Here is a 27,739-nt window from a genome sequence, read left to right as displayed (position 1 = left end):
GCCATTCTTTTGTGGTGCTCGACCATAAAAGATATTATTCATAAAAATAGAACAACCATTATTCTCAGACTTGAATGAATAACCGTCTTGCATTAAACAAGATCCAGATATAATGTTCATGCTCAACGCAGGTACATAATAGCAATTATTTAGGCTTAAAACTAATCCCGACGGTAGATGTATACGAAGTGTTCCGTCTGCGATCACATTGACCTTGGATCCATTTCCAACGCGCATCGTCACTTCATCTTTTAGCAGTTGTCATTTATTCTTTAGTTCCTGTTTCGAGTTACAAATATGAGCAACCGAACCAGTATCAAATACCCAGGTACTAGAACGAGAACTAGTGAGATAAACATCTATAACATGTATATCAGATATACCTTCTTTCTTCTTCTTGACAAGGCCGCTCTTCAGATCAGCCAGATACTTGGAGCAATTACGCTTCCAGTGTCCCTTCTCCTTGCGATAATAGCACTCGGCATCGGGCTTAGGGCCGTTCTTAGGTTTCATAGGAGGCGTGGCAGCTTTCTTGCCACCCTTCTTGAATTTTCCCTTAGACTTGCCCTGTTTCTTGAAACTGGTGGTCTTGTTGACCATCAACACATGGTGCTCTTTATTGATCTCAATCTCGGCAGCTTTTAGCATGCCAAAGAGTTCAGGTAACTCCTTGTTCATGTTCTGCATATTGTAGTTCATCACAAAGTTCTTGTAACTTGGTGGCGGTGATTGAAGGACACGATTAATCCCCGATCTGTTAGGAATCACTATTCCCAAGTCATCGAGTTTCTTCGCATGCCCGGTCATGGCGAGCATGTGCTCACTAACGGAGCTGCCTTCTTCCATCATACAGTGAAGAAATGTTTCGATGCTTCATAGCATTCCATAGCATGAGTCTCGAATATAGCTTTCAGCTCATTCATCAACTCATGAGGATCATGGTGCTCAAAACGTTTTTGAAGATCGGATTCCAGTGCACGCACAGGATGGCACACCGAACTTGAGAGTACCGAGTTTTCCGAGTCGCGTAAACAGCTTTTACTTCATCGGATTCATCTTCTGCGGGAGGGTCACCTAGCGGTGCATCAAGCACAAATTGCAGATTTCCGCCGAGAGGAAGATCCTCACATGACGGAACCAGTCGGTGAAGTTGCTACCGTTGCTCTTAAGTTTCTCTTTCTCTAGGAACTGATTAAAATTGATTGGGGACGCCATCTCTACAACATATATTTGCAATAGTTTAGACTAAGTTTATGACATATTGAGTTCAAATTTTAATTCAACATAATTAAAAACCTAAGTGAACTCCCACTCAAAACAATATCCCTCGCATTGTCTTAGTGATCACACGAACCAAATCCACCGCACCTAAACCCGATCATCACGAGAAAAGGTGTGATTTCAATGGCGAACACTCAAAGTGTTCATCATATCAACCATATGATTCATGCTCTACCTTTCGGTATCACGTGTTCCGAGACCATGTCTGTACATGCTAGGCTCGTCAAGGCCACCTTAGTATCCGCATGTGCAAAAGTGTCTTGCACCCGTTGTATGTACTTATCGAATCTATCACATCCGATCATCACGAGATGCTTCGAAACGATAAGACTTGATAACGGTGCTACTAAGGATGAACACTTTATTATCTTGAGATTTTAGTGAGAGATCATCTTATAATGCTACCGTCGCGATCTAAGCAAAATAAGATGCATAAAAGGATTAACATCACATGCAGTTCATATGTGATATGATATGGCCCTTTTGTCTTTGCGCCTTTGATCTTCATCTCCAAAGCACGGACATGATCTCCATCATCTTCGGGCATGATCTCCATCATCGTCGGCGAAGCACCAAGGTCAATGGCACCGTCTTCATGATTGTCCTCCATGTAGCAACTATTACAACTACTTTGAAATACTACTCAACATGAAATTTAAAGACAACCATAAGGCTCCTGCCGGTTGCCACAATACAATAATGATCATCTCATACATATTCATCATCACATTATGGCCATATCACATCACCAAACCCTGCAAAAACAAGTTAGACGCTCTCTAATTTGGTTTGCATATTTTACGTGGTTTAGGGTTTTCGTTATAGATCTAATCTACCTACGAACATGAACCACAACGTTGATACTAATGTTGTCAATAGAAGAGTAGATTGAATCTTTACTATAGTAGGAGAGACAGACACCCGCAAAGCCTCTTATGCAATACAAGTTGCATGTCGAACGAGGAACAAGTCTCATGAACGCGGTCATGTAAAGTTAGTCCGAGCCGCTTCATCCCACTATGCCATAAAGATGCAAAGTACTCAAACTAAAGATAACAAGAGCATCAACGCCCACAAACCATTGTGTTCTACTCGTGCAACCATCTATGCATAGACACGGCTCGATACCACCTTTGTAGGATAACGTTGCATAGAAAACAAAAATTTCCTACCGCGAACACGCAATCCAAGCCAAGATGCAATCTAGAAGACGGTAGCAACGAGGGGGTATCGAGTCTCACCCTTGAAGAGATTCCAAAGCCTACAAGATGAGGCTCTTGTTGCTGCGGTAGACGATCACTTGCCGCTTGCAAAAGCGCGTAGAAGATCTTGATCACGATCGGTTCCGGCGCCACGAACGGGCAGCACCTCCGTACTCGGTCACACGTTCGGTTGTTGATGAAGACGACGTCCACCTCCCCGTTCCAGCGGGCAGCGGAAGTAGTAGCTCCTCTTGAATCCGACAGCACGACGGCGTGGTGTCGGTGGCGGTGTAGAAGTCCGGCGGAGCTTCGCTAAGCTACGCGGGAAAAATGAAGTGGAGGAGCAAAGCTAGGGTTTGGGAGGGGGTGGCCGGCCACTCAAGGGCGGCCAAGCTATGGTCTTGGGGTGGCCGGCCCCTCCCTTGGCCCCTCATTATATAGGTGGATCCCAAGTGTTGGTGTCCAAGTCTTCGAATAAGACCCGAAACCAAAACCTTCCATAGGAGGGGCAAACCTAGCCCAACTAGGACTCCCACCCAAAGGTGGGATTCCCACCTCCCATGTGGGGGGTGGCCGGCCCCCTATGGTGGAGTCCACTTGGGACTCCACCCCCACTAGGGCTGGCCGGCCATGGAGGTGGAGTCTCTTGTGGACTCCACCTTTCTTGGTGGTTTCTTCCGGACTTTTCTAGAACCTTCTAGAACCTTCCATAGAACCTTCCGCGACATTTTATTTCACATAAAATGACATCCTATATATGAATCTTATTCTCCGGACCATTCCGGAACTCCTCGTGATGTCCGGGATCTCATCCGGGACTCCGAACAAATATTCGAACTCCATTCCATAATTCAAGAACTACCATTTCAACATCCAACTTTAAGTGTGTCACCCTACGGTTCGAGAACTATGCGGACATGGTTGAGTACTCACTCCGACCAATAACCAATAGCGGGATCTGGAGATCCATAATGGCTCCCACATATTCAACGATGACTTTAGTGATCGAATGAACCATACACATATATTACCAATTCCCTTTGTCTCGCGATATTGTACTTGTCCGAGGTTTGATCTTCGGTATCTCTCTATACCTTGTTCAACCTCGTCTCCTGACAAGTACTCTTTACTCGTACCGTGGTATGTGGTCTCTTATGAACTCATTCATATGCTTGCAAGACATTAGACGACATTCCACCGAGAGGGCCCAGAGTATATCTATCCGTCATCGGGATGGACAAATCCCACTGTTGATCCATATGCCTCAACTCATACTTTCCGGATACTTAATCCCACCTTTATAGCCACCCATTTACGCAGTGGTGTTTGGTGTAATCAAAGTACCTTTCCGGTATAAGTGATTTACATGATCTCATGGTCATAAGGACTAGGTAACTATGTATCGAAAGCTTATAGCAAATAACTTAATGACGAGATCTTATGCTACGCTTAATTGGGTGTGTCCATTATATCATTCACACAATGACATAACCTTGTTATTAATAACATCCAATGTTCATGATTATGAAACTAATCATCCATTAATCAACAAGCTAGTTTAAGAGGCATACTAGGGACTTCTTGTTTGTCTACATATCACACATGTACTAATGTTTCGGTTAATACAATTCTAGCATGATATATAAACATTTATCATAAACATAAAGATATAAATAATAACCACTTTATTATTGCCTCTAGGGAATATCTCCTTCACGACGGGTCGAAGTAGATGGCGTTGAAGACGACGGTAGGCAGCACCGCCCGACTTGGACGGAAGGCGACCCTTGATGAAGGGCTTGAGCAGTCGCGCAGAGCGCTTCCCAAAAACCTAATTCGCCCTCTCCCGTACAGGATCGCAAGGACGAGCGGTTCCGGAGACCTGCTCTCCCGTTCGCCGATGCACGTCGGCGCGCGGGATGGAGTAGGCTACGATGGCGGCGCAAGCAGAGAGAGGTGGAAACCCTAACTCGTATGTTAGATGCGTTTCTGCGGTAGCCGGGCAAGAGATTATATAGGCTCGGGAAACCCTAGGCAACTTGGTCCACGCCCACGTCGCACGAACGTTTCGAGTCGGTTACAGATAGCCCACGATCCGGGAGCGACCCGAACCGACTAACTGCGACGCGTCCGTCTAGGACTCTGTTCGTTTTCCTGAGCTGCAAAAAGTAAGGAAAGTCTTGGCTCGAGGCTCAATCCACTCACCACGAGCGCGGCGCGCGCGTCGTGACGTGTCGTGTCGAGTCGAGACGAGCGAGCGAGGAGGAGGAGGAGCGCGCGCGTGTAGCACTCCTATTCTCACTCACTTACTAGTGGTGGAACAACCCACCTTATAAGGTGGTCTAACTTCCTCCCAACTTTCCATGTGGGACTAAACTTCCCACCTCTTGCCACTCCCTAGTGAGCTGCCACCAACTTGGGCTCAAACTCACAAGGCTACCACTATGTGGGCTTTGAGATTTATAGGGAAAACTGAAATCTAATTTGGGCCACTAAAAAGTGGGCCCAATATTTCAACAATGACTACTCCAAGGACTACTCCACGGAGAATGATGTTGGATCTTCCTTCATGGCAAGGATAACTCAAGATGATGACTCCGATGACTCTCCCTCATCTACAATCGTTGGCTCTTGTCTTATGGCAAGGGAAACCAAGGTAATGGAACCTCCACCTTCCCTATCTAGTGTTCTTGATGATGAAAACGAAAATCAAGAAGAATTAATTGTGCTTAAGGAACTCTATGATGTTAGATGCACCCTTCGTGGTGAAGCTCTTGTCAAGTTTGATTTCTTGATGGACTCACTCAAAGAAAAGGATGAGTCCATTGAGGAATTAGAATATCATTTGAATGAGAAGGAACGGAGATTCAATCTCCTAAGACAAGAGCTAAAAACCGAAAGGTGCATATCTCAAGGCCTTAAGCAACAAATTGAAACTTATGAACTTGATAAAGTTAAGGACCTAGAAACTATTGATAGGGCTCAATCATTGACTCAAGAGCTCAATGACTCAAAGGAGGAGCTTGAAGTTGCTCATGCTTCTCTCACTAGGGATCTTGACCACCTTGAAAGGGCTAACAAGCTTGTCAAGGATGAGCTCAAGAAACTTGGAGAGAACCATGACCTACTCCAAGAATCCTACAAAAAGGCTCTTGGATCAATGAAGGATCTCGTTGATGTTGAAAAGCTTGCTTGTTCCTCCACTTCCTTTACTAGTGAGCATGCTAAACTTTTTGAGGAACATGTTCGTTTACAAGAGGAACTTTCTTTGCATGTTGAGACCAACGCATATCTTGAATCCTTGGTGACCAAATATGGTCTTGACTATCATACTAATGAATCTTCTTGTGAGCAAGCATCTATTCTTGAGGAAAATGTTAGGTTAACAAAGGAACTTGCAAAGTTCACCACCGCCAAGAACAAGATGGGATTGGATGACCTCTTGAGTAAGCAAAGGTCAAACAATCAAAAGTATGGACTTGGATATGTTCCCAAGTCTCACAAGAAGAACAACTACAAGAAGGAGAAAGCCGCTCAAGATAAGAACAAGAAGGTCACTAATAATGGCAAAGCCTCAAAGGGCAAAGCCACTAGTGGTGACCACACGGGGCCAAACGATCACTATGCATTATTTGTTGATTATTATGGTGATGTCTATGCTAACTATGTTGGCCCTCCTAATGGCTATGCTTATAGAGAGTACTCAATTTGGGTACCAAAAGATATTGTTGCCATTGCAAAGGAACCCATTAATCGATGGGTTCCTAAATCCTCTACTTGATTTTGTAGGGGTATTCCTCCGGTGGTCCAAAATGGGTGTTTGATAGTGGATGCACCAATCATATGACCGGAGGAAGAGGTGTGCTTGATCAATTCATTGAAGATATCAACAAGAAGTCAAGCATCACCTTTGGTGACAACTCAAAGAGAAAGGTACTTGGGTATGGCAAGGTAGCAATCTCTAAGGACTTGTGCCTTGAGACGGTTATGCTTGTTGAATCCCTTGGCTATAACTTACTCTCTATATATCATCTTGCCGATGCCGGTTACAATTCATATTTCACTAAATATTATGTGAAAGTCTTTAGGAGTGACAATCTCAAATTGGTCCTTGTTGGATATGTGGCAAGGAAAAAAATAGCGCGCTATAATAAAATAGCGTGGGTCTAAAAATACGCTATTAGCATGTTATAGCGTGCTATTAACGCGAATAGCGCGCTATAGCGCCGAAATAGCGTAGCGTCGGCTCTCCAGATATGCTATAGCGTGCTATTAGCGTTGGAATAGCGCGCTATTTTTTTCCATGATATGTGGAGAACAACCTTTACGTGGTTGACCTCTCGAAAGAGAGCCCCTCTTTCTCCACATGTCTAATGGCGGCCAAGCATGACGAAGGTTGGTTGTGGCATCGCCGCCTTGGTCATGTTAACATGAGAAATCTTAAACAACTCCTAAAGGGTGAGCACATTGTGGGACTAACCGGCATTTCTTTTGAGAAAGATCGTGTTTGTAGTGCATGTGTAGCCGGAAAGCAACTCAAGAAGAAGCATCCTATCAAGAGTATTGTTACCACATCTAGGCCTTTGGAGCTCCTTCATTTGGATCTCTTTGGGCCATCACATTATGATACTCTTGGTGGAAGCAAGTATGGACTTGTCATTGTTGATGATTACTCAAGATACTCTTGGGTCTTTCTCCTTAAGTCTAAGGACGAGACCCATAGAGAGTTCATCATCTTCGCCAAGAAAGCTCAACGTATGTATGAATCCGAGATCAAGGCAATTAGGACCGACAATGGCACCGAGTTCAAGAACTACACTATGCAAGAGTTTGTTGATGATGAGGGCATCAAGCATGAGTTTTCGGCGCCATACACCCCTCAACAAGATGGTGTTGTTGAAAGGAAGAACCGGACTATCATTGAGATGGCAAGAACCATGTTGAGTGAATTCAACTCACCCCACAACTTTTGGGGAGAAGCCATCTCTACAGCCATCCACTACTCCAACCGGCTCTTCCTCCGTCCTCTCCACAACAAAACTCCATACGAGCTTCTTACCGGTAACAAGCCTAATGTCATGTATATTCGTGTCTTTGGATGCAAATGCCTTGTTAAGAACAACAAAGGAAAGCTCGGTAAATTTGAAACTAGAACCATAGAGGGTATATTTGTTGGATATGCGGAGAACTCTCATGCCTATAGATACTACAACCGGTCCACCGGGACTATTGAAGTATCTTGTGACGTGGTGTACTTGGAGGATAATGGCTCCCAAGTGGAGCAAGTTGATCCATGTGTTGCAGGTAATGATGATGATCCATCTAGTGCCATCAAGCATATGGGCATTGGACATATCCGGCCCATGGAAGTTCATAATGATGATCAAGATGATGGAGTAGATGTATCAAGCACGGCTCAAGTGGAGCCTAGCTCAACTCAAGCCGAACCATCAAGTGCAACTCAAGAACCATCCTCTACTCAAGATGAGTCACGTTCCGAAGAACAAGAAGAAGACCCTCATTCCACGGAGCAAGACCATGATGATGATCAAGAAACATCCTCAACTCATGATCAAGCTCAAGTGATTCCTCATGATCAAGCACTAGCAAGAGATGAATTCATTGATCATGAAGGAACCGTTCGGAAGATCAAGGCCGCTACAAGGGCAAGTGACATGAAAGTGGATCAAGTCCTTGGTAGCATCTCAAGAGGAGTGGTAACTCGTAGACACCATGCATTACTTAACACTTATTGTCAACATCATGCTTTTGTGTCTAGTTTTGAACCACTTAAGGTACATGAAGCCTTGGTCGATCCGGATTGGGTAGTTGCCATGCAAGAAGAATTGGAGTGTTTCACTCGTAATGAAGTATGGTCTCTAGTTGAGAGACCCAAGGATCATCGCATCAATGTCATTGGGACCAAATGGGTATTCAAGAACAAGCAAGATGAGAATGGCATTGTCATACGAAACAAAGCAAGGTTAGTGGCGCAAGGGTTTTCCCAAATAGAAGGTATGGATTTTGAGGATACCTTTGCGCCGGTAGCCCGTCTTGAAGCTATTCGTCTTTTGCTTGCATTTGCATCTTTCCACAATTTCAAATTATATCAAATGGATGTGAAGAGTGCATTTTTGAATGGTCCCCTAAAAGAAACCGCATATGTGGCTCAACCCCCGGGTTTCGAAGACCCATGCCGACCCAACCATGTGTATTTACTCCATAAGGCACTCTACGGTCTCAAGCAAGCTCCACGTGCTTGGTATGAGTTCCTTAGGGATTTCTTATTACATGATGGGTTTTGCATGGGTACGGTCGATTCCACCCTTTTCACCAAGCGGGTTAAAGGGGGTGGCCTATTTATATGTCAAATATATGTTGATGATATTATCTTTGGTGGAACTAACCCCAATCATAACAAAGCTTTTGAGCTATTGATGACTAGGAAATTTGAGATGTCCATGATGGGAGAGTTGAAGTTCTTTCTAGGCTTCCAAGTGAGGCAACTTGCAAAAGGCACCTTCATCTCTCAAGAAAAGTATGTGAGGGACATGCTCAAAAATTCAACATGACCAATGCAAGCCCAATGAAGACACCCATGCCCGTAAAGGGACAACTTGGCTCATGTGACGGTGAGAAGGATGTGGACATAAAGGTATACCGCTCCATGATAGGATCCTTGCTCTACCTTTGTGCCTCTAGGACGGATATCATGCTAAGTGTAGGGATGTGTGCTCGTTTTCAATCCGCTCCCAAGGAGAGCCATTTAATGGCGGTCAAACGGATTCTAAGATACCTTGTTCTCACTCCTACTCTCGGGCTATGGTATCCAAAGGGGTCAACCTTTGAACTCATTGGCTATTCGGATTCTGATTGGGCCGGTGATAAGGTTGACCGGAAGTCTACCTCCGGGGCTTGCCAATTTATTGGCCGGTCATTGGTGAGTTGGTCATCCAAGAAACAAAACTCCACCGCCCTATCCACCGCCGAAGCCGAATACATATCCGCGGCATCTTGTTGCACTCAATTGTTATGGATGAAGCAAACCTTGAAAGACTATGGTGTGTCTCTTGGTAAGGTGCCTCTTCTTTGTGACAATGAAAGTGCAATAAAGATCGCCAACAACCCGGTTCAACATTGTCGCACCAAACATATTGACATTCGCCATCACTTCCTACGTGATCATGTTGCCAATAAGGATATTGATCTCACTCATGTGGGAACAACCTACCAATTGGCGGATATTTTCACTAAGCCTTTGGATGAAGCCCGCTTTGTTAACTTGAGAGGAGAACTTGGTATTCTTGATCCTAAAAACTTGGATTGATTAACTTCTTGCACTATATTCTTACATTTATCTTGCTATCTAGCTTAGAGGCATAGCACATATGGGGATAGTCATCCTACCATGCTTGGTATGATGCATACCTATGTGTGCAACATAAATAGACCCAATGTCATTATATGGACCCAAGCATGTCTCTTCGAGGTCTCATGACATTTGCGCTTTCACATAGGGGGAGTAATCCCCCGCCCCTCATTGAGCCTTCATTACAACTTGATTTGACTATTTAAGGCCAAATGATCTTATTGCAAAAATCATTTCCAAATGACTTATGATTCTTGATATATATTTCGAATCATGCCCATTGTTGCTATTTACATCTTGTTTGGATTTTCTCTCCAATGGGTATGCCTAGAGAACTTTGTGTTTCCAACCCCATGTCTATGCTCATCTCATCATCATCTATCTATCTATATGTACATGTCATCATCTGAGCATTCACACACACTTACACAAAGCATAGGGGCAAAACGAGGCAAAAACTAGACAAAACTGGGCTGGCCAGTCCCTGGTCCGGTTGGACCGGGCTCCAGACCGGATGGTCCGGTCGACCGGGCGCCAACCGGGCGCTGGGCCGGATCAGCCGGCGCCAGATCCGGTCGACCGGGCGCCCGACCGGCCGCGCGACCTGTTATGAGTTGGGAGGGGATACCCCTTGGGGTCATCTTCCTCATTATCCCCCAACTCCCAAACCTCCATGGCCGGCGCCCTCATCACCTCCACCACGATCTAGGCACTTCCCACCACAAGAATTCCCCCAAACTCCACCAAACCATAGATCGGGCCCCTTGGAACATCTCCACCGAAGGATTTGGTCCCTCTCCAGCTAGTTTGGGAAATTTTGGAGTTCTTGGTTTTTCAAGCCCTACCTCGTGTTCTTCTTGCTCTCTTGATCAAGAAGGATCATGTCTTCGGGTAATGTATCCTCCCTTCCTCCCTAATTTCTAGTCCTCATCACACATTGCAAGTTTTTGACAAAATTTGAGGAAATCTTAGGGTTAGGGTTAGGGTTTGCAAGTCCTCATGCCTTTAGAGTGTCTCACAACACAAAGCACATACTCCACTCTATTGCTATAGTATATGTTCAAGTTTTTGAGTTTTTGCATGAATTTGTGGTAGAAAATCTGGGCAACTCATCACAACTCGACAGATCCGGTCTGCCGACCGGTCAACCGGCCTCTCAACCGGCCGGCCCGGCGTGTCGCCCGGTCTGACCGGATTGGCAACCGGTTCGTCTGGTCTGCCGTCCGGTTGGACCGGCCTGTGCGCCGGATCGCCCAGTTTTCGCACAATCTCATCAATACACTTGGATATATGCTATGCTTTTTGGTTTCCCTCTTATTGATGACATGTACACTTACCCCACTGCTATCCTCGCTTCTTCTCCAGCATGTGGCAGATGTGCAAGAACACCAATGATGTTGCACATCAGAGTCTTGCCATTAACCAGGAGACACGGAGGAGACAGAGTGAGTTCATGGCTGCACGGAATGCTCCTGTTCCTCCTTCCGGCCCTGATATGGAGCCTGTGGTTGCACCAGCTTGGGAGATGCCTCCCATTACTGATGAGATTCTCCAGAACTTCGACTTCTCCATGTATGCTCATGGTGGCCCTCCTCCTCGGACTGCTCGTGCTCCCTCCCCTCCTGCTGATGATGATGATGACCGTGGTGCGGCGCGCGATGATGGCGAGAGCTCCTACTCCGTCGGGCATGAGTTCTATTGATGGGTGCGATAGCATCTCTCCTCTTTTCTTCGCCTTTTTGGTGTTCCGATGCCAAAGGGGGAGAAGAGAGTAGAGTCTAGGACCACGGGGTTCCTTGAATGTCACAAGCCATGGGAGTTGCTTTATTTGGATCTTATATGGCTTGTGCTTATTTGTTTCGATTTCTCGAGAATCATTTGCTACTTTGAATAATTTGTGTATGGACGTGTATGGAAGACTATGTGTATGCTTATTCACTCTATTAGGATAATCATGCTTTATGTTTATATATCTTGATATACTTGTCCATACCATGCTTGTTTCCTAAAGATATTGGGGGAGCTTCTCATATTACACAAATGGTGCACTTTGCATTCAAACGCAAATTCTCCAAGTGCACACATTATGGTGGAGTTGTCGTAATATCTTATATGGAATCAAGATTTAGAGCTTATCATAATATCTATATGTGACTCTAGCTCGGTTTGTCATCGTATACCAAAAAGGGGGAGATTGTAAGGGTATTTTACCCTTATCGATTATTTTGGTAACAATGACACCGTGCTAGAGTATTTGACCTAATACGTTTACAAAGATTATCTTAGGTATTAGGCAAAGAGGCATAAATGGTGTATCAAAGGAACAAGAAGGCTAAAGGAGACCCCCCACTTCAACAACAATCGAAAAGGGGTCTACAGCAGAAATCCGGTCTGCAGCCCGGTTGGACCGGCCACCAGACCGGCCAGTCCGGCGTGCGGTCCGGTCGACTGGGCGCCAACCGGGCGCCAACCGGGCTCCAAACCAGCGCCTGAAGAATCCGGTTTGCCGCCCGGTCAGCCGGCCTCCTGACCGGCGGATCCGGCGCACAGTCCGATCGACTGGGCGCCAACCGGTCGACCGGGCGCCAACCGGGCGCCAACCGGAGGAGCTCCTGGACGAAGAAAAGTGGGATCCGGCCCAGCATCCGGTCACAACCGGCAGGTCCGGTCACCGGTCCGGTCTGGCCAGGCTGCGACCGGGTTTGTCGATCGAGGTCCGGTTGACCGGGTTTGACGAGAGAAAAGATGAGGTGGCAAGTGACCAACGGCCATATTTCGAAGAACACTATAAATAGGCCTTCTCCTACCTTAGAACAATTAGGCACTACACTATAAACTGTTCTTGAGCTCTCTCTCTCTCTTACTCCATTGCTAGAAACACCAAAAGCCTCCGATCTCCCTCCTCCTCCACCCAAACTCAAATCCCTCCGGGGAATCGCTAGAGGAGGACCCGATCTACTGTTCTACCAAGTCAAATCTCATTCCCCCTTGTATTCATCGAGAAGCTTGCTTCCTAGGGTTCCTTGGAAACCCTAGGTGGGCAAGAGGAGTCCGGAAGCATCCGGGCTGTGGATTTGCTCCGGGCAAGATTGTGAAGGTTTGGAGGCTACCTCAAAGTCTACCACAAGTGAGTGAGCTATTCCTTCGTGGGATAGGCTCCGGAGAATAGGGTGAGCCTTCGTGGAGTGGGGAATCCTTCGTGGGACCTCCACCCCTCCAAACGTGATGTACCTTCTTGCAAAGGAAGGGAACACGTGAATACATCCTCGTCTCCGCGTGCTATCGGTTATCTCTAACCAAACTCCTTACTTGTGATTTAACTGCCTGAGAGAGCCTTCGTGCTCGAGTTAGTTGTATCCTCATATAGGTTGCTTCACCTAGTTTGCATTAGGCTCACCTTTATATTCCGCAAAGCCTAATCTTGCAAAGAAAGAATTAAAATCTGTAGAAACGTATTCACCCCCCCTCTAGGTTTACCATCTCTATACTTTCAGAGTCTAAGGTTGTACCAGGAGTTTATTATAATCTTGTTATTAGGAGATAATAATGTAGCCAGGTCATGTTGTGGGCCATCTAGGGTTTTAATAGAGTCTGTTTGACTTGGGCCTCTCCAAGTCGAACTAGGTTAGGCCCAATAAGAGGGCCGGCCGGCCACCTCTCCCTCTCATATAAGGAGATGGCACGGCTAGGGTTTAGGAGAGTTCAAGTTTAGTCTAAAAGATTAGGGTTTTCCTATTGCGTGTGATCACGTGTATCATCCCTCCGGGGGTACGGCGCTGCCGTTATCTATTATATCCGCTGCGAAGGTTCTTGTGTTCATCAAGGATTGTCTAGCTCTTGGTTTGAGGCGTATCGTTCATCGATCCGTTGCTTGCTGGATTCATTCCCTCTTCTCCAGGCTGCATTCATCGCGTTGTTGGGAGGATTCTCTACCCCAGGTTCTCGTTGTGAAAGATCGGGCATCAATCTAGGTGGATCACGTTGGATCTCCCTTACCAACAGGAGATATATATGGTTCACCTATGATTTTACGGAAGTGGTCTATCCCATACTTCTGGTCGACGATGGACACAACAAGGTCCACCGCCGGCCCATGCTCGAGAGCGGGGTCGCCCTCCGGGGCGTCCAGGTACATGTACAAGGAGAGGCAACCAGTGATGTACTGGTCACCATGTGGATATATGCCGAGGTACCTGAGAATAATACACGGGTTCAATTCTTCTAGAGAGTCCAACTGAAACAAATCAAGATGACTTATAAAGTTGCTGGCTAATATGCTGATGCCAAAATCAAATTCAGTTGATATAGCTAAAATGACAACAGAGAAAAGACCTTGTGTTGCACAAACATCAACCTAACAGTTGATAAAAATAAAAATCATGTTGGCGTAATAAAATTTATCCTAAAAGAATCTGCTGGGGACTAAGAAACTAGTAACGAAGCTTAGTAGTAAGTTAAAAGACTGTGAAACAGATCGGTACCATTTATGTCCACCAAGTTCAAGCTTGTTTGGTGTAATAAAATTTATACTAAGAAAATCTCCTTGGCACTATGAAACTACACTGGTAGAAAAATGGCCTTCCGTCCAGCCCCATTAGTCGCCAAAATATAGGAACCGCGACTAATGGGGTCTTTAGTCGCGGTTCGGGTGGCGAACCGCGACTAAAGACCTGGGCCCAGCGCGCTCGCTGGCCAGCTGGTGGACGGGAGGGGCTTTAGTCGCGGTTGGCCAGGCCAACCGCGACTAATGGTCCTCAGGCCTGGCCCGAAGGCCTTTAGTCGCGGTTGGCCAGGCCAACCGGGACTAGAGGCCCATCCCTATAAAAGGGCCTCAGCTCACAGCACTTAGCCATTTGGTGCCACTTCTCTTCACAAGCTTCACAAGGGGGTGTAGGTTTGCTTTTGGTTCCTCTTATGCACACAAGGTGTTTGATAAAATGCCCCAAGAGCATGAAACAAACATGATATGAAGTGTCGGAGCCACACTTGAGCTTCCTCATTTATTTTTTCCTCCTCGATCGCGGTTAGCAACTTGAACCTTTCATGTGTGTCATTGATAAAATATGCATGTGTGTAGTTCATTGTTTAATTTCTATTATTTATAGCTAGTTAGTTTAACAAATGCATGATGGTTAATTATATATTTTATATTATAATAATGCAGATGAATCGGCGATGGATGTACGGTAACCGACTCTCCGGCGAGTTCACTAAGGGTTTGAAAGATTTCCTCGTAGTGGCTAATGCGAACAAGCAGAAGGGTTTTGTTATCTGTCCATGTGTTGACTGTAAGAATCAGAAGGGTTACTCTTCCTCAAGAGAAGTTCACCAGCACCTGCTTCGGCACGGTTGAAAGTGCATTGAGCCCACATGTGTGGTTTTGGTAATTAATGACAATCCCTATGGACTAATGTTTGCATTGAGTTATATTTGTAGGAGTTGTCCATAGGCAATTCTTGAACTATATGTTGGCTTCAAGGTTGCAATAAGAAGAATTTGATGAAGGATATCAAGTGTCAAGTATGTCTTCAAGATGAAGATGAAGTGAGCCCTCAAGTTACTTCAAGACATCAACATGATGAAGAATGAAGAATGAAGTGCAAGTTCAAGATGAGCCAACTCGAAGAGTTCATAAGCTTGAAGCTTGCCATGGAGAAATGAAGTGCAAGTTCAAGATGAGCCATCTCGAAGAGATCCTTTGCTTGAGTCTTGCCATCCATATGGTGATCATGGATATGTGAAGATGCGCCAAAGAAGAAGCTCTCCCATGGTGGTTTATGGGGGAGCAATCCACATGGTGGTCATGGTTATGTGAAGATGCGCCGAAGAAGAAGCTCTCCCATGGTGGATTATGGGGGAGCAATCCAAAAGACTTTGCCAAGCAAGCACAAGCAAGAAAGACGTTCCATCTTGTTGCGGTCAAGATCGTCATCATCGAGCTCAAGTGGAATGCGCAAGGTTAAGGTTTGCTCTTGATAGGGTTTCTTTCTCACCGGTCTCATAGTGTAGTTGGAGACCGGTTTATAGTTTAGTTGCCGTACTATCAAGAGGGCTCTCGAGTGAGTAACTCGATCGTATCGTTCGGAGAGAGCTCAAACCTTTGCATCCTTGCATCATCTTTCTTGGTTGTTATTTGGACCTTATCCATGTGATGTTTTAGAGCTTGTGCCTATTCTCATGACAAGCTCTAGTTCATCGAAAACGGATTTCGCATAGATCACTTGTTGCGTTTTCGAGTTTGATTCATCATCTTTCTTGGTTGTTATTTGGATCTTATCCATGTGATGATTTAGAGCTTGTGCTTATTCTCATGAAAAGCTCTAGTTCATCAAGAATGGTTTTTGCACGGGTGATACGTCTCCGACGTATCGATAATTTCTTATGTTCCATGCCACATTATTGATGTTATCTACATGTTTTATGCACACTTTATGTCATATTCGTGCATTTTCTGGAACTAACCTATTAACAAGATGCCGAAGTGCCGATTCTTTGTTTCTGCTGTTTTTGGTTTCAGAAATCCTAGTAACGAAATATTCTCGGAATTGGACGAAATCAACGCCCAGGGTCCTATTTTGCCACGAAGCTTCCAGAAGTCCGAAGAGGAGACGAAGAGGGGCCACGAGGGGGCCACACCCTAGGGCGGCGCGGCCCCCCCTTGGCCGCGCGGCCCTGTGGTGTGGGGCCCTCGTGCCGCCTCTTGACCTGCCCTTCCGCCTACAAATAGCCTCCGTCGCGAAACCCCGATGCAAGAGCCACGATACGGAAAACCTTCCAGAGACGCCGCCGCCGCCGATCCCATCTCGGGGGATCCAGGAGATCGCCTCCGGCACCCTGCCGGAGAGGGGAATCATCTCCCGGAGGACTCTACGCCGCCATGGTCGCCTCCGGAGTGATGAGTGAGTAGTCTACCCCTGGACTATGGGTCCATAGCAGTAGCTAGATGGTTGTCTTCTCCCCATTGTGCTATCATTGTCGGATCTTGTGAGCTGCCTAACATGATCAAGATCATCTATCTGTAATTCTATATGTTGCGTTTGTTGGGATCCGATGAATAGAGAATACTTGTTATGTTGATTATCAAAGTTATATCTATGTGTTGTTTATGATCTTGCATACTCTCCGTTACTAGTAGATGCTCTGGCCAAGTAGATGCTTGTAACTCCAAGAGGGAGTATTTATGCTCGATAGTGGGTTCATGCTGCATTGACACCAGGGACGATGAGAAAGTTCTAAGGTTGTGTTGTCTTTGTTGCCACTAGGGATAAAACATTGATGCTATGTCTAAGGATGTAGTTGTTGATTACATTACGCACCATACTTAATGCAATTGTCTGTTGCTTTGCAACTTATTACAGGAGGGGTTCGGATGATAACTTTGAAGGTGGAATTTTTAGGCATAGATGCAGTTGGATGGCGGTCTATGTACTTTGTCGTAATGCCCAATTAAATCTCACTATACTCATCATGATATGTATGTGCATGGTCATGCCCTCTTTATTTGTCAATTGCCCAACTGTAATTTGTTCACCCAACATGCTGTTTATCTTATGGGAGAGACACCTCTAGTGAACTGTGGACCCCGGTCCAATTCTCTTTACTGAAATACAATCTACTGCAATATTGTTCTACTGTTTTCTGCAAACAATCATCTTCCACACAATACGGTTAATCCTTTGTTACAGCAAGCCGGTGAGATTGACAACCTCACTGTTTCGTTGGGGCAAAGTACTTTGGTTGTGTTGTACAGGTTCCACGTTGGCGCCGGAATCCCTGGTGTTGCGCCGCACTACATCCCGCCGCCATCAACCTTCAACGTGCTTCTTGGCTCCTACTGGTTCGATAACCTTGGTTTCATACTGAGGGAAACTTGCCGCTGTACGCATCACACCTTCCTCTTGGGGTTCCCAACGGACGCGTGTTGAACGCGTATCAAGCAGCTTTTTCTGGCGCCGTTGCCGGGGAGATCAAGACACGCTGCAAGGGGAGTCTCCACTTCTCAATCTCTTTACTTTGTTTTTGTCTTGCTTAGTTTTATTTACTACTTTGTTTGCTGCACTAAATCAAAATACAAAAAAAAAATTAGTTGCTAGTTTTACTTTATTTGCTATCTTGTTTGCTATATCAAAAACACAAAAAATTAGTTACTTGTTTTACTTTATAATATCATGCATGTTTTTATTACACTAGTTTGGCATAATGGACAAGAATGATCTTCTTATTCTATTTCCTGATTTAAAACATGGATTGTTTGATGCGAAAATTAAAAAACCTATGGAATCTTATTTGCATGCTGGTAGTAATATTAGTATGAACGCTTTGAACACCATTGTTGATAATAATATAGAAAGTTCTAAGCTTGGGGAAGCTGGTTTTCATGATCTTTTTATTCCCCCAAGCATTGAGGAGAAAATTTACTTTGATGATACTTTGCCTCCTATTTATGATAATGATATTGGTCTTTTAGTACCACCTGTTATGGAGGATAAATTTGATTATGATTACAATATGCCTCCTATATTTGATGTTGAGAATAATAATGATAGCTACTTTGTTGAATTTGCTCCCACTACAACTAATAAAATTGATTATGCTTATGTGGAGAGTAATAATTTTATGCATGAGACTCATGATAAGAATGCTTTATGTGATAGTTATATTGTTGAGTTTGCTCATGATGCTACTGAAAATTATTATGAGAGAGGAAAATATGGTTGTAGAAATTTTCATGTTACTAAAATACCTCTCTATATGCTGAAATTTTTGAAGTTACACTTGTTTTGTCTTCCTATGCTATTCACTTTGTTCTTCATTGACTTGTTTATTTACAAGATTCCTTTTCATAGGAAGCATGTTAGGTTTAAATTTGTTTTGAATTTGCCTCTTGATGCTCTCTTTTGCTTCAAATACTATTTCTTGCGAGTGCATCATTAAAACTGCTGAGCCCATCTTAATGGCTATAAAGAAAGAACTTCTTGGGAGATAACCCATGTTTTTACCTACAGTACTTTGTTTTTATTTTGTGTCTTGGAAGTTGTTTACTACTGTAGCAACCTCTCCTTATCTTAGTTTAGTGTTTTATTGTGCCAAGTAAAGTCTTTGATAGTAAAGTAAGTACTAGATTTGGATTACTGCGCAGTTCTAGATTTCTATGCTGTCACGAATCTGGGTCTACCTCCCTGTAGGTAGCTCAGAAAATTAAGCCAATTTACGTGCATGATCCTCAGATATGTACGCAACTTTCATTCAATTTGAGCATTTTCATTTGAGCAAGTCTGGTGCCATTTTAAAATTCGTCCATACGAAATGTTCTGTTTTGACAGATTCTGCCTTTTATTTCGCATTGCCTCTTTTGCTATGTTGGATGAATTTCTTTGATCCATTAATGTCCAGTAGCTTTATGCAATGTCCAGAAGTGTTAAGAATGATTGTGTCACCTCCGAATATGTTAATTTTTATTGTGCACTAACCCTCTAATGAGTTGTTTTGAGTTTGGTGTGGAGGAAGTTTTCAAGGATCAAGAGAGGAGTATGATGCAACATGATCAAGGAGAGTGAAAGCTCTAAGCTTGGGGATGCCCCGGTGGTTCACCCCTGCATATTCTAAGAAGACTCAAGCGTCTAAGCTTGGGGATGCCCAAGGCATCCCCTTCTTCATCGACAACATTATCAGGTTCCTCCCCTGAAACTATATTTTTATTCCATCACATCTTATGTGCTTTGCTTGGAGCGTCGGTTTGTTTTTGCTTTTTGTTTTGTTTGAATAAAATGGATCCTAGCATTCACTTTATGGGAGAGAGACACGCTCCGCTGTAGCATATGGACAAGTATGTCCTTGGTTTCTACTCATAGTATTCATGGCGAAGTTTCTCCTTCGTTAAATTGTTATATGGTTGGAATTGGAAAATGATACATGTAGTAACTGCTATTAATGTCTTGGGTAATGTGATACTTGGCAATTGTTGTGCTCATGTTTAAGCTCTTGCATCATATGCTTTGCACCCATTAATGAAGAAATACATAGAGCATGCTAAAATTTGGTTTGCATATTTGGTTTCTCTAAGGTCTAGATAATTTCTAGTATTGAGTTTGAACAACAAGGAAGACGGTGTAGAGTCTTATAATGTTTTCAATATGTCTTTTATGTGAGTTTTGCTGCACCGGTTCATCCTTGTGTTTGTTTCAAATAAGCCTTGCTAGCCTAAACCTTGTATCGAGAGGGAATACTTCTCATGCATCCAAATACTTGAGCCAACCACTATGCCATTTGTGTCCACCATACCTACCTACTACATGGTATTTTCCGCCATTCCAAAGTAAATTGCTTGAGTGCTACCTTTAAAATTCCATCATTCACCTTTGCAATATATAGCTCATGGGACAAATAGCTTAAAAACTATTGTGGTATTGAATATGTAATTATGCACTTTATCTCTTATTAAGTTGCTTGTTGTGCGATAACCATGTTCACTGGGGACGCCATCAACTACTCTTTGTTGAATTTCATGTGAGTTGCTATGCATGTCCGTCTTGTCTGAAGTAAGAGAGATCTACCACCTTATGGTTAAGCATGCATATTGTTAGAGAAGAACATTGGGCCGCTAACTAAAGCCATGATCCATGGTGGAAGTTTCAGTTTTGGACATATATCCTCAATCTCAAATGAGAAAATTATTAATTGTTGTTACATGCTTATGCATAAAAGAGGAGTCCATTATCTGTTGTCTATGTTGTCCCGGTATGGATGTCTAAGTTGAAGAATAATCAATAGCGAGAAATCCAATGCGAGCTTTCTCCTTAGACCTTTGTACAAAGCGGCATAGAGGTACCCCTTTGTGACACTTGGTTAAAACATGTGCATTGTGATGATCCGGTAGTCCAAGCTAATTAGGACAAGGTGCGGGCACTATTAGTACACTATGCATGAGGCTTGCAACTTATAAGATATAATTTACATGATACATATGCTTTATTACTACCGTTGACAAAATTGTTTCATGTTTCCAAAATCAAAGCTCTAGCACAAATATAGCAATCGATGCTTTTCCTCTATGGAGGACCATTCTTTTACTTTCAATGTTGAGTCAGTTCACCTATTTCTCTCCACCTCAAGAAGCAAACACTTGTGTGAACTGTGCATTGATTCCTACATACTTGCTTATTGCACTTATTATATTACTCTATGTTGACAATATCCATGAGATATACATGTTATGAGTTGAAAGCAACCGCTGAAACTTAATCTTCTTTTGTGTTGCTTCAATGCTTTTACTATGAATTATTGCTTTATGAGTTAACTCTTATGCAAGACTTATTGATGCTTGTCTTGAAGTGCTATTCATGAAAAGTCTTTGCTTTATGATTCACTTGTTTACTCATGTCATATACATTGTTTTGATCGCTGCATTCACTACATATGCTTTACAAATAGTATGATCAAGGTTATGATGGCATGTCACTCCAGAAATTATCTGTGTTATCGTTTTACCTGCTCGGGACGAGCAGAACTAAGCTTGGGGATGCTGATACGTCTCCGACGTATCGATAATTTCTTATGTTCCATGCCACATTATTGATGTTATCTACATGTTTTATGCACACTTTATGTCATATTCGTGCATTTTACGGAACTAACCTATTAACAAGATGCCGAAGTGCCGATTCTTTGTTTCTGCTGTTTTTGGTTTCAGAAATCCTAGTAACGAAATATTCTCGGAATTGGACGAAATCAACGCCCAGGGTCCTATTTTGCCACGAAGCTTCCAGAAGTCCGAAGAGGAGACGAAGAGGGGCCATGAGGGGGCCACACCCTAGGGCGGCACGGCCCCCCCTTGGCCGCGCGGCCCTGTGGTGTGGGGCCCCCGTGCCGCCTCTTGACCTGCCCTTCCGCCTACAAATAGCCTCCGTCGCGAAACCCCCAGTACCGAGAGCCACGATACGGAAAACCTTCCAGAGATGCCGCCGCCGCCGATCCCATCTCGGGGGATCCAGGAGATCGCCTCCGGCACCCTGCCGGAGAGGGGAATCATCTCCTGGAGGACTCTACGCCGCCATGGTCGCCTCCGGAGTGATGAGTGAGTAGTCTACCCCTGGACTATGGGTCCATAGCAGTAGCTAGATGGTTGTCTTCTCCCCATTGTGCTATCATTGTCAGATCTTGTGAGCTGCCTAACATGATCAAGATCATCTATCTGTAATTCTATATGTTGCGTTTGTTGGGATCCGATGAATAGAGAATACTTGTTATGTTGATTATCAAAGTTATATCTATGTGTTGTTTATGATCTTGCATGCTCTCCGTTACTAGTAGATGCTCTGGCCAAGTAGATGCTTATAACTCCAAGAGGGAGTATTTATGCTCGATAGTGGGTTCATGCCTGCATTGACACACAGGACGATGTGAGAAAGTTCTAAGGTTGTGTTGTGCTGTTGCCACTAGGGATAAAACATTGATGCTATGTCTAAGGATGTAGTTGTTGATTACATTACGCACCATACTTAATGCAATTGTCTGTTGCTTTGCAACTTAATACTGGAGGGGGTTCGGATGATAACCTGAAGGTGGACTTTTTAGGCATAGATGCAGTTGGATGGCGGTCTATGTACTTTGTCGTAATGCCCAATTAAATCTCACTATACTCATCATGATATGTATGTGCATGGTCATGCCCTCTTTATTTGTCAATTGCCCAACTGTAATTTGTTCACCCAACATGCTGTTTATCTTATGGGAGAGACACCTCTAGTGAACTGTGGACCCCGGTCCAATTCTCTTTACTGAAATACAATCTACTGCAATATTGTTCTACTGTTTTCTGCAAACAATCATCTTCCACACAATACGGTTAATCCTTTGTTACAGCAAGCCGGTGAGATTGACAACCTCACTGTTTCGTTGGGGCAAAGTACTTTGGTTGTGTTGTGCAGGTTCCACGTTGGCGCCGGAATCCCTGGTGTTGCGCCGCACTACATCCCGCCGCCATCAACCTTCAACGTGCTTCTTGGCTCCTACTGGTTCGATAACCTTGGTTTCATACTGAGGGAAACTTGCCGCTGTACGCATCACACCTTCCTCTTGGGGTTCCCAACGGACGCGTGTTGAACGCGTATCAACGGGCAACTTATTGCATTTTCGAGATTGGAGGTTTTACCGATATGTCTTTTTTAGATAGGTCAAACCTTTCATCATTTGTTTCTATCCTCCCTTGTTGGACTATGATGGTTTCCTGCATGATCTTGTAGAGCTTGTTCCTAGCTTCAAAACAAGCCCAAGATCATCAAAATCGGAGTCCGGATGCTAAAGTTATGCCCGTTTTAGTGTTGGTGTTTCTGCAATTTTGCCAGGCCGGATTTTTCAGAAATATCCGGGGCGGATTATCTGGGCCGGATATTTCGGAAATATCCGGCCCCCCCGAAATCGGCTAAGGACGAGAAGAAAAGCAGCTCTGGACAGGGGCCGGATTTTTGGCCGGATTTTGACCAGGTTTTGTCCCTGAGGCCGGATAATCCGCCCCCCGGATAATCCGGCCCTTACTTAGGCCGGATTATCCGGCCCTGTTTTTGCCCAACGGCTCGATTTTCTTGGGGGTATAAATACCCCCCTTCTTCCTCCTTGGGCTGGAGCTTCTCTCACTCTCTCTCTCCTCCATTGTTGAACTAGAGAAGCTTGCTCTATCTCTCAATCTCTCCACGATTCTTGCCCCCATTTGAGGGAAAAGAGAGAGGAGATCTAGATCTACATTTCTACCAATCAAATCCATCTCTTTGTGAGTGGAACTCTCTAGATCTTGATCTTGGTGTTCTTTGTGAATTCCTTTGTTCTTCCTCTCTTATTCCCTCAATAGCTTTTGTAGCTTTGTTGGAATTTGAGAGAGAAGGACTTGAGCATCTTTGTGGTGTTCTTGCCATTGCATTTGGTGCATCGGTTTGAGTTCTCCACGGTGATTCGTGGTGGTGAAAGCAAGAAGGTTGTTACTCTTGGGTTCTTGGAACCCTAGACGGATTCTAGGCCTTTGTGGCGGTTTGTTGGGAGCCTCCAATTAAGTTGTGGATGTGTGCCCCAATCTTTGTGTAAGGCCCGGTTTCCGCCTCGAAGGAAATCCCTTAGTGGAACCGTGACCTAGGCCTTTGTGGCGAGGGTCACCGGAGATTTAGGTGAGGCGCCTTCGTGGCGTTCGGTGTGTGGTGTGAGTACCGCATCTTGGGGTGAGGCCTTTGTGGCGTTGGTGTGCATCGAGCAACCACACCTCAAGGTGAGCCTCTTGTGGCGTTCGGGAGCACTAAGCCACCGCACCTCTCCAACGGAGATTAGCACTCGCAAGAGTGTGAACTTCGGGACAAATCTTCGTCTCCCGCGTGCCTCGGTTATCTCTATACCCGAGCTCTTTACTTATGCACTTTACCTTGTGATAGCCATCGTGCTTGAAGTTATATATATCTTGCTATCACATGCTTGCTTGTATTGCTTAGCATAAGTTGTTGGTGCACTTAGGTGAACCTTTGCTTAGAATAAGTTGTTGGTGCACATAGGTGAACCATAGTATATAGGCTTTGGGCTTGACAAAGTAAACGCTAGTTTTATTCCGCATTTGTTAAGCCCATCTCGTAAAAGTTTTAAACCGCCTATTCACCCCCCCTCTAGGCGACATCCGTATCCTTTCAATTGGTATCAGAGCAAGGTCTCTCATTCTTAGGCTTCACCGCCTTGAGAGTAAAGATGTCGGTTAGGGGATTAGCGCACAATAACTTGTTTATATTTGATGGCACAAATTATGATCTATGGAAAATTTATGTGCTTAAAATCTTACGGGGAATGTCCCCGGACATGGAGCGATATCTTGGCATGGGTTTTTCTTCTCCTAAGGATCCTCAAAATTTATCTCTTGAGGAGGAGAAAAACTCTTGCCTCGATGCTCTTGCTTCTCATGTGTTTTCCATTGTTGTGAGCAATGTAGTTACTTCGTCAATCATGCCTTTTGGGAGCTCTCATGAATTATGGACAAAGCTTCAAGACAAATATGATGTGTCCAATATTATTGAGGATGATTGTATTGCTTCCACTTCCGGCCGTGATGAGTTCTCATCTTCATCCACTTCACCAAAGTGTGTCAAGACACAAGGTAATGATATGGTCAGTGGTGATAAAAATTGCAATGTTGATATTGAGCTTACTATTGATGATTCTTCATCTCTATCTCATTGCAATGCTTCATCTACGGACTCAAACACATCTAGCACTAGAAATGATTTACATGCTTGTGTTGATAGTCCTTGCATATCATGTGTAAGTTGCTTGAATAAATCTAATGATGATATGCTTGCATTATCTTGTGGCCATGATAAAAATGCTTCTATTTCCTCTAGTTGTTGTGTGTCTAACAATGTAGAGGAAACCAAAGATTCTATTGGTCTGAAAAGAGCCTCAAGTATCTCCTCATCTTTATCTCACGGTCCTCATGTATGCCTTATGGCCAAGGGTTCCACGGTACCTCCTACCATGGAACCTAATATGTCTCGTGGTGATAAGGATGAGGATGAATATGAAGAAGAGGATTGGGTTGTCTCTCTACGCGATAAGGGTAAGAGTGTATTCAAGGTTCTTTGCAAAGATAAAATTGCTAGCACTCACTTCTTTGAAATCTTGACTACCGCTATTGAGAGCCAAAAACTTATTTGGATGCATGAGAACACCATTGATAAAATGGGTGCTCTTGAACGTGCGTACGCCAATGATGTGGCATCTCTAAAGGATGAACTTGAAGAAGAACAAACCACCAAGGAAGCTCTTGAGGAAACCTTTGCTCTAGAATTGTCTAGAGAAAAGGAAACCCATGATAAAGCTCTTGAGGTGGCAAATGAACTAAAGCTAAAAAATGATAAGCTTGTGTTTGTTAATGCTAAACTCCTTGAGGATTTTGAGCAACTCAAAAAGGGCTCAAGGGTTATTGAGAGTGCGCTCACCAAACTCACCGAGTCGCATGAGCAACTTAAAGCTTCTTATCTAAAAGAGCATGACAACTTGCCTTCTCCCATTGCTATTAATAATGATGCTTGTACTACTAACTCTACTTCTTGTGAAGCATCTATCTTGAAGGAGAATGTTGAGCTAAGGGCTCAACTTGAATTGCTAACTAGCAATTATGGGAAATTGGAAGAAAATCATGGAAAGCTTTATAGCTCCCATGAGGATCTTCTAGCCTCCCATGATAGGCTAAAGTTAGCTCATGAGGCTATAATATCTAAGGCAAAATCTTGTGAGCCTCATGTGGGTACTAGCACTACTACTCAAAATGTTATATTGCCATGTGCTAGTCCTAGTAATTCATCCACTCATAATATTGCTAAATCTTGTGATGAATTATCTTCCTTGCCTTGTTGCTCTAACAATGAATGCTCTACTTCCTCTAGTACTTGTGTTGTTACTAACCATGTAGAGGAAATCAAAGAGCTCAAGGCCCAAGTCTTTTCTTTGAAGAACGACTTGGTAAAGGGTCATGAAGGGAAATGCAAACTTGACAAGATGTTGAGTGTGCAACAATCCCCCAATGACAAGAGTGGACTTGGATTCAACTCCAACAACAAGAACAAGTCCAAGAACAACAATAAGAAGAAGGGCCAAGTACAAGTCAAAGACCCGGCCAAGATTGTTTGCTTCAAGTGCAAAATTGAAGGGCATCATGTTAGATCTTGCCCTTTGAAGAAGAAGCAAAAAGGGAAGCGGCCTCAAGCTCAAACTCATATTCAACCTCAAGTTGAAGAAATGCCACTTCCCAAGAAGAATCAAGCCAATGCTCCCACTGTGGAGAAATCTAGTGAGAAGAAGGAGAAGAAAAGAACTTGCTACATATGCCGTGAGAAGGGCCACATCTCCTCCTTTTGCACTATTGGTACCTCATCCAACTCTATCACCATTGATGATGTTTATTCTCTTCGTAAGGATGAGGGTGGCAATGTGTTTGCCAAATTTGTTGGTGCTCAAAGTGGTGTCAAGAAAAGAACCATTTGGGTTGCCAAGCCTATTGTGACTAACCTCTTAGGACCCAACTTAGTTGGGGACCAACAATCCAAAACTTGATCAATAGGTGCTTGTTGGAGGGCATTGGAGATTTGGCTACATCATGAAGAATTAAGGGATCTTCATCATTTATATTATATCAAGCCAAGTCTTTTGTTTATCTTGCTACTATCATATATCCAATGTTCCTCCTTGCGGTAACATGTTCTCAACTCATTTATATTGAAAGTTACTCGCCCCTTTGCATGTGTTAGTTTTGTTCCTAACATGTGTTTGTATATGTTGTGCTTCCTAATTGTTTTGCTTGAGAAATCAAGTCTATGCATGTTGGGTTGCACACCATGTATTTCTGTTTGTGTTGGAGCCTCTTTGCATCTTGTTGTATCTTATATGGCTCTTATGAGCGATTAATGGACAATCCCATTTTGGGGGAGTGATATTCCTTTGGGAATTTCATGATCCTAAACAATGTGTGTACATGAGGAATATCACTTAGAATTGATATTGCGAGATTATCTAGTCGCTATGTGGTATGTCATCTTCATGAGAAATTCAAATTCTAATGTCCATTAATATCTCTACTTCGATCTAATTTGCCTCTTGTGAAAATAATTTCCTTATCACATTATGGGGGAGTAATAAGCTTTGTGCATATTACAAGCCTAGAAAATGTGAACATTTGAGGTTGTGTCACATAGAATTGATACCGTAAATTATCTCTCCCCTATGTGGCATGTTTGCTCAAACAAGCTCCAATTTGCTTAAATAGCTTCATTGCTAATATCTTTGTGGATCTTATTTGTGAAAGTTTTTCTTGGCATGGTTTTTCACAAGGTGTCCCTCAATTCATTTTTGGAAAACCATGCGCTTCAAG

The 27,739-nt window shown here is 43.9% G+C and overlaps 1 protein-coding gene across 1 annotated transcript in view; it reads right to left on the bottom strand.

Moving 5' to 3' along the window:
• Nucleotides 1-13,828: 13,828 nt before the first annotated feature.
• The window catches only part of LOC139831816 (uncharacterized), a 40,019-nt gene continuing 26,108 nt past the window's right edge, over nt 13,829-27,739 (bottom strand). The window contains exon 5 of the mRNA XM_071821153.1: nt 13,829-14,045. Within this exon, the coding sequence (XP_071677254.1) occupies nt 13,829-14,045 (217 nt within the window). The remainder of the gene's footprint in view (nt 14,046-27,739) is intronic.

The sequence above is a fragment of the Lolium perenne genome, chromosome 5 (assembly GCF_019359855.2).
Source record: "Lolium perenne isolate Kyuss_39 chromosome 5, Kyuss_2.0, whole genome shotgun sequence".
Lineage (NCBI taxonomy): Eukaryota > Viridiplantae > Streptophyta > Magnoliopsida > Poales > Poaceae > Lolium > Lolium perenne.
The sequence above is the reverse complement of the archived record's forward strand: the minus strand, read 5'-3'. Positions and strand labels throughout refer to the sequence as shown.